Source organism: Triticum urartu, chromosome 7A (assembly GCF_056163025.1).
Source record: "Triticum urartu cultivar PI428250 chromosome 7A, HENAU_Tu73, whole genome shotgun sequence".
Classification (NCBI taxonomy): Eukaryota; Viridiplantae; Streptophyta; class Magnoliopsida; order Poales; family Poaceae; genus Triticum; species Triticum urartu.
In genome coordinates this window covers 653,592,214-653,606,223 of record NC_141879.1, presented here as the reverse complement: position 1 = coordinate 653,606,223, position 14,010 = coordinate 653,592,214, and the positions used below count along the sequence as shown (strand labels likewise).

The 14,010-nt window shown below is 45.5% G+C and overlaps 3 protein-coding genes across 4 annotated transcripts in view; 2 read left to right on the top strand and 1 right to left on the bottom strand.

Moving 5' to 3' along the window:
• Nucleotides 1–358: 358 nt before the first annotated feature.
• On the bottom strand, nt 359–2,833 carry LOC125519836 (hexokinase-1 protein). Of its 2 annotated transcripts, none has more exons than XM_048684613.2 (4): nt 2,683–2,833; nt 2,432–2,580; nt 1,640–1,719; nt 359–695 (listed from the first exon to the last, which is right to left on the bottom strand). In XM_048684613.2, exons 2-4 carry the CDS (start codon nt 2,549–2,551, stop codon nt 623–625), a joined length of 273 nt encoding a protein of 90 aa, XP_048540570.1. In that variant the 5' UTR covers nt 2,552–2,580; nt 2,683–2,833; the 3' UTR covers nt 359–622. The 2 variants fall into 2 exon arrangements, with proteins under 2 accessions (XP_048540570.1, XP_048540571.1); XM_048684614.2 differs by having other exon boundaries at nt 2,687–2,820.
• A 161-nt stretch (nt 2,834–2,994) lies between these two features.
• Nucleotides 2,995–14,010, top strand: part of LOC147961105 (large ribosomal subunit protein eL42z/eL42y) — a 288,994-nt gene continuing 277,978 nt past the window's right edge. Inside the window, exon 1 of the mRNA XM_087537305.1 lies at nt 2,995–3,105. Within this exon, the coding sequence (XP_087393431.1) occupies nt 3,103–3,105 (3 nt within the window). The 5' untranslated portion in view covers nt 2,995–3,102. The remainder of the gene's footprint in view (nt 3,106–14,010) is intronic.
• Nucleotides 4,100–4,747, top strand: LOC125519835 (large ribosomal subunit protein eL42z/eL42y). The gene is made up of 4 exons (XM_087533677.1): nt 4,100–4,159; nt 4,219–4,398; nt 4,522–4,596; nt 4,688–4,747. Exons 1-4 carry the CDS (start codon nt 4,100–4,102, stop codon nt 4,745–4,747), a joined length of 375 nt encoding a protein of 124 aa, XP_087389803.1.

Here is a 14,010-nt window from a genome sequence, read left to right as displayed (position 1 = left end):
CATGTTGCCATCTGCACTCCCTCCTGCTCCGAAACAATCCATGCGAAGGAGACTTGCCCCGGAATCCAGGACGCAATCTCAAACTTTGATGTTAGTATTCATCACAAAAGGTGTATGTAGTGCTCACAGTACCAGGCAGAACCTGTAGAACAAGCAGGTACCGAAAAGCACGTGCAGCCCTCTTGCAAAATGGGTTGGCAAAAAGAAATGGGAAACAAAGAGGAAACTGGCAACTTTTTGTCACCAGGGAGCAGTTTAAGAATGTCTAATTCAATTTTGCATGAACTGACAGGCACACGAATCAGGCACCATCTTTACCCAGAATTCCACATGAGCCGCATACCATTACAAAATCCCATGAACAAACCATAGAAGCCATTCAATAAGGATTTAACCCTCAAGGCCCAAAACAAGTCAGACAAAATTACAAATCCCATTTCAAAACGGCAACTTCAACCAATTCACCTCCTGTTAAGGCGTTTCTTATTTCTGGATCGGTTTTGCACTATTATTATTCATGAATAAATATCCGAACATAAGGCCTTGCATTCAACATGACGCCTAGGTAAAAAGTTCACTACGAAATATAACCACACACACTTCAGAAGGATTTAGGTGTTGTTTACTCTAGCTTGGCCTCTACCCTCTTCGGAGGATCCAGCTGCAGGTAAGTAAATGGTACAGTTGGTTCCTCCCTGCAAATCACAGTTTGTACATTAACAACTTTCTCTAACAAAAGAGGAAAAAAAAACAATATTCATGGTCAGAATACTTGTCACAATTTTGAATGTATGTGCACCAGAAACTATAGTTGATACTTGCTTGCTCTCTGAGGCAATATTCATCATTAGAATTCTATAGTCCACAATTTCACACAGATATGGAGTCCTTCCATAATATGCATTTCAGAACAATAGCTTCCTGAACCACTTAGCCTTTTTATTAGGAGAAAGACATGTCACCAAGTACTTTCTTTTGTTCAATTTTGGTGATCAAAATGATTGCATGCGTGCTTCTACTCCTGGTATGTGGAACTGATTGCTCCCAGCCAAGCCACAGCAGTGCCCTTGGTTTCTGACCCAGCCAGCCAGACTGAGATATTGTCCAGAAAGGTTGCACCATCCACACTGCCCAACCAACCAACCAAACTACCTTCCTAATAGATGTGAAACATCATATATGGCACACAGGTAGGCTAGTACGCGCTTCATAAATCTCAGGGATTTGCAACTACATGGAGAATCGTGCCTGACCAACTCCCTGTTACGTGTGATGCTCCATATTAGATTTTTAGGAAGTGGTTAGGCTCATATAAGACTATCCCATAAACAAGAAAATAACACCATGCCGAAGAGATTACTTTTTAGTGAGCATCCCTATGTACTAACTAAGCATTTAAGTTGCTGAAAAAGCAAGCAACCACCAAAGAAAAAGAAAAAAAATTAACATGAGCATACTTAGCATTAAAAATTAACATGAGCATACTTAGCAATCACTAACTTAACATTTTCCTCATATACTGCTTATTCATTTTATGAAATTGTTGTGGGCAACCTAAAAACATATTTAGATTGTCATCAGTGATTCTAATGATTCCACCAAAAGCATTAAAACAGAGATCATGAGAAGCAGCGGATACCCAGGTTTCGAGCGCATGCATTGCCAAAAGACCTTGAATGGGCCTGGAACTGTCTTGAATGGATTCCCTTCAAAGGCAGCCTGCAAACAAATAATTAAGCAGACCAAAACATGTTGATTTCAGACTAGGAATTCACATGATGAAACACAGCTAATGCTGGCCATTTGCTGGAAAACGCATAACCAGTTGAAGGTAGTGACCGGTAATTACAGGAAATTCCAGATTAAGGTGGTGGTGGGATGAGATCCTGAACTCCACATTAGTCCAACTTATGGCAATTATGTCATACACATTCTTTTATAATGCTCAATTACTCAGCACTGGAACTGGAAGCATTTTCTTTGATGATATTTCCAGATACCAGTTTCAGATTAGTCCATTGGTCATTGCTAATTGTGTTTTGTAGATTGAAACTGCAACCGCCATCACTAGCTTGGAAGCAATGAGCACAGCACAGGTAGGATAGGAATCATCCTAGTTGCGTGTTAATGAATCATGTGCAATCTTCATAGCAGGGCAACATTGGGTGCTTAACATTGCTGAATCACATCTAAAGTGTTCTGAGTCATGATAGCGAATTAACTACTGAAACGACTTAATGCCAGCCCCTCGCAGTAGTAGAGTAGATGAAGTAAACCAGCCTAAACAATCAAGTGCCTAATTCCAAGTGGTTTCTAGGGCATCATTTCAGCTGTTGCACCATGGATCTCGTCAATATCATCTACACATACGTGCCAGTTGAATGTTACACCTGAAGATTTTTCTAATCAGAGAGGGAGGGGACCTCCGGACCTGGACGACATCCTCGACGCGGTCGTTGCAGCGGTGCGCCTTGGGCTGGCGCTTGTCCCCCTCCGGCAAGCCCCACGGGCTCTCCCGCCTCGGCACCGGCCTCTGCTCGCTCTCGCTCATCCTCCTCCTCCTACCACCACCACTCTTCCCTGTCACTCCAAGAAAAGTACCGAAATGGCGGCTCAAAAATCACATCCACACATCAAACCTCGGGACCATCGCCGAAGAGATCAAAATGGAGGCCGACTCACCTACCAACCACCCCTCCTCAGCTCCTCTCCCTACGCGCGCCGGCGACGAGAGATCCCGAGATCGAGACGACGGCGGCTGCTTCCCCTCACTGGCCGGAGTCCACCAAGAACCCAAGATGCGACGCTGAGACGGAAATGGCCACCTTCCAGCCCGTTTAGACCTTCGGTGTCACATGGGCCTGGGGGAACCATTTCATCCGGCCCAACTACCGGCCCGTGTGGCCGCTAAGCACTGGGACCCACCCGCAGTGACTTGTGCGTGAGGGCGAAACCCTAGCTAGCCGTCACCCCTCGTATATAACCGCGCACCCCTTCGCCCTCCCACCCTTTCAGCTTTCGGCGGCGGCGGCGCACTCCCGTGTTCTCACCCAGGCGCGCACTCCTCCTCGCCGTCTCGGATCCACCGCCGCTTCCGCAGCCATGGTGAGTCTCCTCCCCTGATCTCTGTACCTGCGGTTGGTCGTAGCGACTGTTTCTGGTTTCCGAACATGACTTGCGAGCGCGGATGCATTTCGTAATGCGATGCTGCTAATCGGATGAGACTTCGGTAGCAGTTGCGCATTCCTCTTGAATCGTACCGCGTGGATGCTAGTAGATGTCGGAGAAGGGGAGGTGATTGGGATGTTGTGGCTGGAGACACTTCCATTCATTACAACACTGCTCGGCGCAGGGCCTTGGATGTAGAGTGTTAAGTTGGCTTGATCGAATGACGAATTGGTTTGTTTGAATTGTCACCTTCTACATTGATCTCCGGCCTTGTTAGTCGAGTTTTCATGACTCATGATCGCGCCCAAATATACACGTTTATTCTAGTTATATGCTTGCAAGGTCAGATCATGGCCTCACTGTTTGGTTGCACAGTATGCTCTCATTCAGCTGCAGTTAATCAGATTGTGTTCTACTCCCTCCGTTCCTAAATATAAGCCTTTTTAGATATTTCAATAAGGACTAAATCCGAAGCAAAATGAGTAAATCTACATCTGTATGTAGTCTCTATTGAAATATCTAAAAAGACTTATATTTAGGAAGGGAAGAGATGGAATATATGTTACTGAAACCTATTCTGCAAAAAGAACTGGTACGGTGTGAGAAGAGGCCTATTCTCAATAATGAACAAGATGATGCAGCTCTAGTTGCTGGAGGCAGAGGACGTGGACGCGCAATCAGCAACGATTGACATGATGTATTCCTCCTACAGCTAGCTCTCTATGGACTATCATTGGCACCACCATTGCGAGCTAGCTCAACATGTTCTGTTTTGTAGTATGTAATAATGTACTCTGTTTTTTTTCGCCAGCAAGGTGCTTTTCTAGTTCACTATAGCATCTTTGGCTTGAGTTTCCTTTTCATTATGTGTGTAATTGCAAATTCTGCCCTCTGTATTTTCGGACCCCCTTGATCACCGGGAAATTTAACCATGCCCGTTGAATCAGAGAGGTCCTTGCTTCTACACATCTTAGGTAGCAAACATGGTGTTGTGAGTTAAGCTATGTTGTCTATTCCAGTTGGGCTAAGTATGGTATGGCCATTTTGTAGGTGAATGTTCCGAAGACCAAGAAGACCTACTGCAAGAACAAGGAGTGCAAGAAGCACACCCTCCACAAGGTTACCCAATACAAAAAGGGTAAGGACAGTCTTTCTGCCCAGGGGAAGCGTCGTTATGACCGCAAGCAGTCTGGATATGGTGGCCAGACAAAGCCTGTTTTCCACAAGAAGGTATGTTACTGATTTCTGTGGGCATATATCTTTGATGTGCAACTCAAGTTACTTCGGAAATGTTGGATGTTCCTCTTCTGTTGCTTCTTTGCATCTGGATGCTTATTCTTCTGTTTGTTTCAGGCCAAGACAACAAAGAAGATTGTGCTGAAGTTGCAGTGCCAGAGCTGCAAGCATTACTCACAACGTGCTATCAAGGTCCGCACATCCCTCTTATCTGCCATCCCATTTCCTTGCTATATTCTGTTATGTTTAATTATCTGACTCCATAATTTCTTTGTTATTACAGAGGTGCAAGCACTTCGAAATCGGTGGAGACAAGAAGGGCAAGGGAACATCTCTCTTCTAAGCTGATGGTATCGTCGTTATGTTTAGAATGTTGTGCCAGAACTTCCCACAAGAAGACTGTATTATCTTTAATTTTCTGGCTATAACCCTATTGGCAATGGAGCGTATGTTTTGCTATTGTGTCAACTACTTTCTCCAGATCCAATCGACAAGTAAAATGTTATTTATTCTCTGAGTTTGGTATTTTTGTTCTTGGTCTAATTAAATTGCTGTCGCAGTGTATGTTTATGATGTTGTGCTGAATGCCCGTTGTTCTTGGGTCTCCTCTCTGTTTTTCTGGCTTTGGCAAATTGTTTTGTTATGTTGTTACGCTATGCAATTTTATAGACATGTATTTACAGACCACTCAAATCAAGTAACTGTGAACCAAACAACTGCTCATTGGCATATCTCAGCTATCAAAACAGCAAAACCTTGCATTGCAATGTGCAAGTAGGCACGGTGTGATATCTCCTTGAATTAGAAATTTGCTCGGTATTTGTTAGCCATGTCTGAAATAAGTAGGGTTTGTTTTGAGTTGTAGATTTGGAAATTATGGCGACGTGTGCATATGCATAGTTGGCATTCTACGCGATCACAAGAAGATAATGTCGTAGGGAATCTTTCACCTCTGTTGGCTGCTCTAAGATTATCTCTAGCAGATCCCTTATAACCTCGTACCGCAAAATAGATTTAGAGGATATCGCAAAACAACCTCAAAATAGATTTAGAGGATATCGCAAAATGGTTTTAACACGTTTTTACGGTATGGCATGTGTCCACACATAATAGATCCAGTAAAAAAATCACGTCAGATGTGGAGCCCACGTGTCAGTAGTTACATTTACAATAGGGTCCTTACAAAGTAGCACAAAACACCCTCAAAATGAAATTTAGATTACAATTGGGTCCTCGAGCGGCCATGGCAATAGAGCCTGCTGTGTGTTGCCTGGCGGAGCCGGAGCTCGCCGAGGCGTGTGGCCCACCCCACGCCATCGGCTGGACCTGCGGCTCCCTGGCCTGCAGCGTCGGCCACCTTGACTGGCTGCTTCTCTTGGCTTTCCACGCCGGCCGCCTTGACTAGCTGCTGCTCATGGCCTGCTCCAGATGCGTGAGGTCGAGTAGTCGGTGGACGCGTCGTCGGGTGCGCCGTCCACTCCTTCTTGCTGAACGGCTTCAACGACACACACGGCGCCCCCACGGCACGGCAGCCACGGCGAGGCGTTGTGGAGTTCCCCGGCCACGGCCATCGGCCACGGCGAGGTGCGACAATCGCAGCAGGCGGACGCGGGCCTAGGCCGATTCGGCTTGCGCAAGCTTGGGATGGATGGCAGGGGGGCGGCCACTCCATGGTGTGGTGTGGCAGTCGGAGGAGGCGCGTCGGTGAAGGAGCAACGAGGTCGGGGTCTGCAAAGGCACGGGGGCGGGAGGTGGACGCGGTGAAAGTTCCCTCCCGCCAAGCGGTTGGCTTGTTTGCGGCAACATGTAGAATTGGCCCTTCGTCCCGGAAATATGTAGGAAATGCCCTCAGTGGATTCGGGATCCCGCAAAAAAAATCGGGACGGTCGGATTTAGAGGATCTATTCGGGACGGGGATACGAGATAAATTCCGCAAATTGGCGGTTATTGTACCGGACGGCCCAGTTTGCGGGATCTGCTAGAAATGCTCTAAGCCATGTTGCATGATGCATGGAGAATTGTAGATCACGTGCAGACATGGAACAAGTCATCGCCGTTGTTGCTGTGTGTATCCTTATTTCCTTTTCCTATTTAGTGCATCAAGATGTTTCTGAACACCAATGTTGTTGTATGCTTGAGTTAATTTCATTCTTATTCAGTTGTTGGCAAAACTTCCTAGCGCATTATGCACGTGCTTTGCTTCAATTCTTCAGAGAAACTCATCTTATGTTGGGCACGACTAAATCTTGTAGCATGAGTCGAGACTTGCGGTGAATGTCTGGGGTCATTTGGACAAAAAATGTTGGACGCTCCTCTTCTGTTGCTTCCTTGCATCTAGATGTTTATTATTCTGTTTCAGGCCAAGACAACAAAGAAGATTATGCTGAAGTTGCAGTGCCAGAGCTATAAGCATTACTCACAATGTGCTATCAAGGCCCGCCCATCCCTCTTATCTGCCATCCCATTTCCTTACTATATTATGTTATGTTTAAGTATCTGACACCGTAATTTCTTTCTTACTACAGAGGTGCAAGCACTTCGAAATTTGTGGAGACAAGAAGGGCAAGGAAACCTTCTCTTCTAAGCTAATGATATCGTCGTTATGTTTATAATGTTGTGCCGGAACGTGCTACTAAAAGAATGTATTACCTTAATTTTTCTTGTTATAACCCTGTGTGCCCTGTGAGCATATGGATTGCCTTTGTGGCAACTACTTTCTTGGGATGTAAGATACAAGTAAAATGCTCTGAGTTTGGTATTTTTGTTCTTGGTCTAATTATGATTGTTGTGGCGCAGTCTCTGCTATGATGGCTGAATGCCCTTCATTCTTGGCTCTCGAGTCTGTTTTTCTTGTTGTTTTTTCTGGTAAGGCGTTTCCCACAATGCTACCATTCGCATGTCTGTTAGCTGTCTCTTTGTAGCTGTGATCTTGGTGTGCAAACCTCTGCGGCTATCTTATGGGTACAAATTGTTGAAATATGAGATGGGCCTAGAGCCCATATGACAATTTCAGATTTGATCTCTAAGGGCCCATGTAGGTGGCATGATAAGGTGGTGGGAAGTTTAGTCCCACCCCGGAAGTGGAAGGAGAGTTGGAGTGGTTTATAAGGGGTTCTCTTCCTCATGCCATTGGAGCTTGAGAAGAGATGAGGCCCTCGCGCACTCCTCCTCCTCCGCTCGCCTCGCCACGCCTCGCCTCGCCTCGCCTCGTCGCGCCGAAAACTGCATATTTTCTTATCAATCCAAAAACCTAATGTGTGTAGGGGTTTTTCGAATTCTAGTTTTGCTGCTGCACTGAAACCGTCGCCGTTTACGGGGACGTACTTTAAGCGTTGGCAGACTAAAACCACCTTATGGCTTACTGCCATGAACGTGTTCTGGGTCGCCGGTGTGACTCCCACAGGAACAATCGCTCCTGATCAGGAGAAGGCGTTCAAGGAGGCCACTGTCGTGTTCCTCAGGGCAGTTCTGAGCGTGATTGGAGATAAGCTGGTTGATGCATATTTGCATGTGCGGTTTGCCAAGGACTTGTGGGAGGCGCTCGAATCTAAGTTCGGGGCTGCCGATGCAGGGAGCAGATGTATATTATAGAGCAGTTCCATGATTACAAGATGGTTGAAAACCGTCCTGTATTGGAGCAGGCTCATGAGATAATATGTATTGTTAAGGAGCTTGAGCTTCTTAAGTGCGAATTACCGGGCAAGTTTGTCGCGGGCTGCATAATCGCTAAGCTTCCCAATTCCTGGAGGAACTTTGCCACCACTCTGAAACATCAGAGGCGTGAATTCTCTGTGGAGGATGTCATTGGCCATCTGAGTGTTAAGCAGAATTCAAGGGCAAAGGACTCGCACGGAAAAGGGGTCGAAGGAACTTCTGTGGCCAACATGGTGCATCAGAAGAACTCCAATTCCCACAAGCCCAAGGGAAAGAACGGTGTCCAACAGAGTGCCGACTTTAAGAAGAAGGGTAAGAAGACCTTCAAGAAGAACAAGAAGGATGAGGGCTGCTTCACTTGTGGTTCGCTTGAACATTGGGCCAACAAGTGCCCAAACAAGTATAAGAAGCAAGGGCAGGACTCCAAGTCTGTCAATATGATTGTGAGCAACAATGAGAGTGGCGCATCTGGATACGGTAATTTATTTGTTGTATTTTTAGTTTGGCCGTCCACCGATTGGTGGGTCGACACAGGTGCAGGTGTTCATGTGTGTGCTGACATTTCATTGTTTTCTTCTTACCGGGCCACAGGTCACGGGTCCGTACTGATGGGGAATGGCGCAAGTGCTTCTGTTCTTGGTGTTGGCACGGTTGATCTGAAGTTTACTTCGGGAAGGATCGTGCAGCTGAAGAACGTGCAGCATGTCCCCGCCATCAAGAAGAACCTCGTTAGTGGCTCCCTTCTATGAAGAGAAGGGTTTAAGTTGGTATTCGAGTCTAATAAATTAGTTGTTATGAAATATGGACTATTTGTTGGAAAGGATTATGAATGCGGAGGCATGTTCCGCCTTTCTCTTGCAGATCTATGTAATAAAGTCGTGAACAATATTCATTTGAGTGTTAATGAATCTGAAGTATGGCATTCACGTCTTTGTCACATTAGTTTCGGTGTTATGACACGGCTAGCAAAATCGAATTTAATCCCGAGTTTCACTTTAGCCAAAGGTTCTAAGTGCCATTTGTGTGTGCAATCTAAGCAACCTCGCAAGCCTCACAAGGCAACAGAGGAGAGACACTTGGCGCCACTGGAACTCATACATTCTGATCTTTGTGAGATGAATGGTGTGTTGACTAAAGGTGGAAAGAAATATTTCATGACTTTGATAGATGATTCCACTAGATATTGCTATGTGTATCTGTTAAATACTAAAGATGAGGCTCTACACTACTTCAAATTCTATAAGGCAGAAGTTGAGAATCAACTTGAAAAGAAAATTAAACGAGTCTGGTCAGATCGTGGTGGAGAGTACTTCTCAAAAGAGTTTGATGCCTTTTGTATGGAACACGGCATTATTCACGAGAGGACGCCTCCCTACTCACCCCAGTCAAACGGGGTTGCCGAGCGGAAAAACCGTACTCTAACTGATTTGGTTAACGCCATGTTAGATACGTCGGGTTTATCCAAAGCATGGTGGGGGGAGGCTATAATGACATCCTGTCATGTCCTGAATAAAGTTTCGACAAAGGATAACGAGATCACTCCTTACGAGAAGTGGACCAAGAGAAGGACAACACTCTCGTACTTACGTACCTGGGGCTGCTTGGCGAAAGTTAATGTGCCGATCCCCAAAAAGCGTAAGCTTGGACCAAAGACTGTGGACTGTGTTAATTTGGGCTACACTATGAATAGTGTTGGCTATAGATTTCTAGTAGTGAAATCTGAGGTACCTGACATGAAAGTCGGTACAATTATGGAGTCTAAAGATGCTACATTCTTTGAGGACATTTTTCCCATGAGAGATGTACAAAGCACTTCTAGACAGGAATCTGAGGAGACTCCTGAACCTGCCATTCCGATGGAATATTATAATCAAACACATGATGAAAATCCTAAGGAGGATAATGAGGAATCCCTTGGTAGGGGCAAGAGACAAAGGACTGTAAAGACCTTTGGTGATGATTTCTTCATATACCTCGTGGAGGATAATCCCACTTCTATTTCAGAAGCGTATGCATCTCCAGAAGCTGACTACTGGAAGGATGCGGTCCGTAGTGAGATGGATTCCATCATGGCTAACGGGACTTGGGAGCTTACTGAATGTCCTTATGGTTGCAAACCATTGGGATGCAAGTGGGTGTTCAAGAAGAAGCTTAGGCCCGATGGTACGATAGAAAAGTACAAGGCTAGGCTTGTGGCTAAGGGCTACGCCCAGAAAGAAGAAGAAGATTTCTTCGACACTTATTCACCTGTGGCCAGACTGACAACCATTTGAGTATTACTCTCGTTGGCGGCCTCGCATGGTCTTCTCATTCATCAGATGGATGTTAAGACGGCTTTCCTGAACGGAGAGCTAAAGGAGGAAATCTATATGCAACAGCCTGATGGCTTTGTGATGGATGGTCAGGAAGGAAAGGTGTGTAAGTTGGTGAAATCTTTGTATGGCCTAAGACAAGCGCCTAAGCAATGGCATGACAAGTTTAATGAAACGTTGACATCTGTTGGCTTTGTTGTTAATGAGGCCAACAAATTTGTATACTATCGCTATGGTGGGGGCGAAGGAGTTATACTGTGGTTGTATGTTGATGACATACTGATATTTGGGACTAATCTCAAGTTGATCGAGGAAGTTAAGTCTTTCCTATCTCAGAACTTTGAGATGAAGGACCTTGGAGTGGCTGATGTTATCTTGAACATCAAGCTATTGAGAGATGATGAAGGTGGGATTACACTTCTGCAATCCCATTATGTTGATAAGGTGTTGAGTCATTTTGGATATTCGGACTGCAAACCATCTCAAACACCATATGATCCTAGTGTGCTGATTCGAAAGTCTAAAGGCACAGCTATAGATCAATTGAGATAATCTCAGATTGTTGGTTCACTACAGTATCTAGCGAGCGCAACGAGGCCTGACACCGCATTTGCTATTAGCAAACTGAGCCGATTTGTTTCCAAACCGGGTGATGTACATTGGTGTGCTCTTGAGAGAGTTATGCGCTATCTGAAAGGTACTATGAACTATGGACTTCACTATACCGGATACCCGTCGGTACTTAAAGGGTATAGTGATGCGAATTGGATCTCTGATGCTGATGAGATGAGGCCACAACTGGGTATATATTTACTCTTGGAGGTGGTGCTGTTTCCTGGAAGTCTTGCAAGCAAACGATCTTAACAAGATCGACAATGGAAGCAGAATTAACAGCATTAGACACATCGGGTGGCGAAGCAGAATGGCTTCGAGATCTGTTGATGGACTTGCCAGTGGTTGAGAAGCCGGTTCCGGCCATCCTTATGAACTGTGACAATCAAACAGTTATTGTCAAGGTGAAGAGTTCAAAGGACAACATGAAGTCCAACAAACACATAAGAATGAGATTGAAAGCTGTCAGAAAATTGAGAAACTCCGGAGTGATAGCGTTGGATTATATTCAAACGGCTAAGAATCTGGCAGATCCCTTTACTAAAGGGCTATCACGTGTTGTGATAGATAATGCATCAAGGGAGATGGGTATGAGACCCACATGAGTTGCCTTGGTAGTAACCCAACCTATGTGATCGGAGATCCCGTGAAGTAGGACCTGGGAAAACAAGCCAGTGGTGAACTGAGGAGAGTAACTTTACTAACCCACTCCGTTGGAGATGCAATACTCTCGGAAACTGTATGGAAGGATGACTACTGTCTTAATGTGTTCCAAGGCTTATATGCATAAGCAAGATGCTATCCTACAGAGCGATCTTTGGAGGAACACACCTATATGAGCCCGAATGCTGGTCACAGTCTATGAGATTGGGGTGATCTCTAGAAAGCTCATGAACAGGCCAGGAGTGTGACTAATATGCTCCACCCGAGGGGTCGGCCTTCGGCAGCCTCGTATCAGTGAGACTTGTGGTGAAACTTCTTGACGCCAAACTGACAATTCAAGGCATAGTCCATTGTTCAGTTGTGAAGGAGTGTAACTACTTGGTCTAGGTGGAGCTCAACCTTAATCGGTCTCCACTGAGATGCTGGTATATCAAAACAGCGTTTGGAACAAAGGACAAACTGGGCCCCTGAGATCTGGTGGGGGATTGTTGAAATATGAGATGGGCCTAGAGCCCATATGACAATTTCATATTTGATCTCTAAGGGCCCATGTAGGTGGCATGACAAGGTGGTGGGAAGTTTAGTCCCACCCCGGAAGTGGAAGGAGAGTTGGAGTGGTTTATAAGGGGTTCTCTTCCTCATGCCATTGGAGCTTGAGAAGAGATGAGGCCCTCGCGCACTCCTCCTCCTCCGCTCGCCTCGCCATGCCACGCCTCGTCACGACGTGCCGCGGGTTGCGGGATTGAGCCGAGCCGATCTCACTCCTATGCGCTACCGACTTGGACGTGGGTTCAGCCCACGTCTCTCCACGCGCAGCCGCACATATATATGTGGGGCGGTGCCAACCCTAGCCGCCATGAAACAGAACGCATCTCCGCCTCCATGCCCGCCTCGTTCCTCTGCTGCTGCTGCCGCCGGCGACTCTGTCCCGTTCACCGTGTACACGGTTGATGGGAGAGCAGGCCTCCGAAACCCCGCCTCTCCGGATCCTGTACGGGAGAGGGGAGATTAGGTTTTTGGGTAGCGACTACGCGACTGCTCGCTTCTGTTCATCTACGTCCACATCACCTTCGTCATCACCATGTCGACCGACGCCGACCGTGCCACCGCTGAGAAGGCCGAGGCCGACAAGAAGGCCGCCGAGGATGCCGCCGCCACCGCCGCCGCATGGCCGATTGGAGGGTATACATCGTTTATCCCTCTCATGTTTCTTTCTGTTGTAGCAGTACTAGCGATATGCGTAGATGTTACTACTATATGCGTAGTACATGCTCTGTTAGATCATAACCAGTATGTTATCAATACTGTCAATGTCATGCTTATGATTTATTCATGGATTAATTTAATCAGAAAACTGCCTATTTTCTTATCACAAATAAATACACCGACAATCGTTGGGTTGTGGCTATTTATGACACATGATTCATTGACTAATATCCAAATTTATTTCCAAGTGAAAGTACAAAACTATATACATGGATACATACAAAGGAGAGTGATACATTAGCTAAGCAAAAAATTGCATTGCAACAGTGCATGTCGTGGATGATTTTTTATTGAGTGACAAAAAATCAGTCAGTATTTTTTCGTCGGATCTGAAATGGTAGGGTTTGTTTCGGGCTTGTTATAGGTTTGGGATGTATCAGGAATTTGAAAATGTCGGTGATGTGGGCATATGTGAAGTTGGCATAATATGCTATCACAAACTGGTTCGCTATAGCTGCTGCTCTCCATGGTGTTGCGCTGGCTGGGATAGGTGATATGCTATAGCTGCAACATTCCAAAGTGTTGCACTGGCTGGGATAGGTGAGATTGCATGGTGCATTGAGAATTGGAGATAAAATGCATACATGAAAGTATGAAGCCTAGAGTTGTTGTCACTTTGTATGTCATAAGTTCCTTTTTCCTATCTTAGTGCATCAACATGTTTCGTGCTCTTACTTTGTTTTAGGCCGAGTTAATGACATTCTTTTTTAGTTGCTAGTAAGACTTCCTAGTGCGTTATGTGTGTGTTTGAGGGAAAGCAATGAATCTTGTGAATCTTGTCGAGTCCAAGACTTGTGGTGAATGGAGGTTCTAAAGTCCCTTTGGGGCGATGGCAACAGGTAAAACAATGAAGTACATAAAAGATCGACTCGAGATTAGAGCATCAACCTGTAGTAGAGCTATATACAATGTAAATGTATTGGCACTCAAATTAGCTTTCAGTTTTTTTAATGTCATAGTAAGGAGACAAGCGTCCACTAAACTCTACCTATAGGAGTTGGTGATAGTTTTCACAACAACAAAATGCCTCAAACTTGAACTGCCATGATGCATATGGTGGGTCCTCCTTCCATAAGAAGATAACGGTTAATTATGCGTT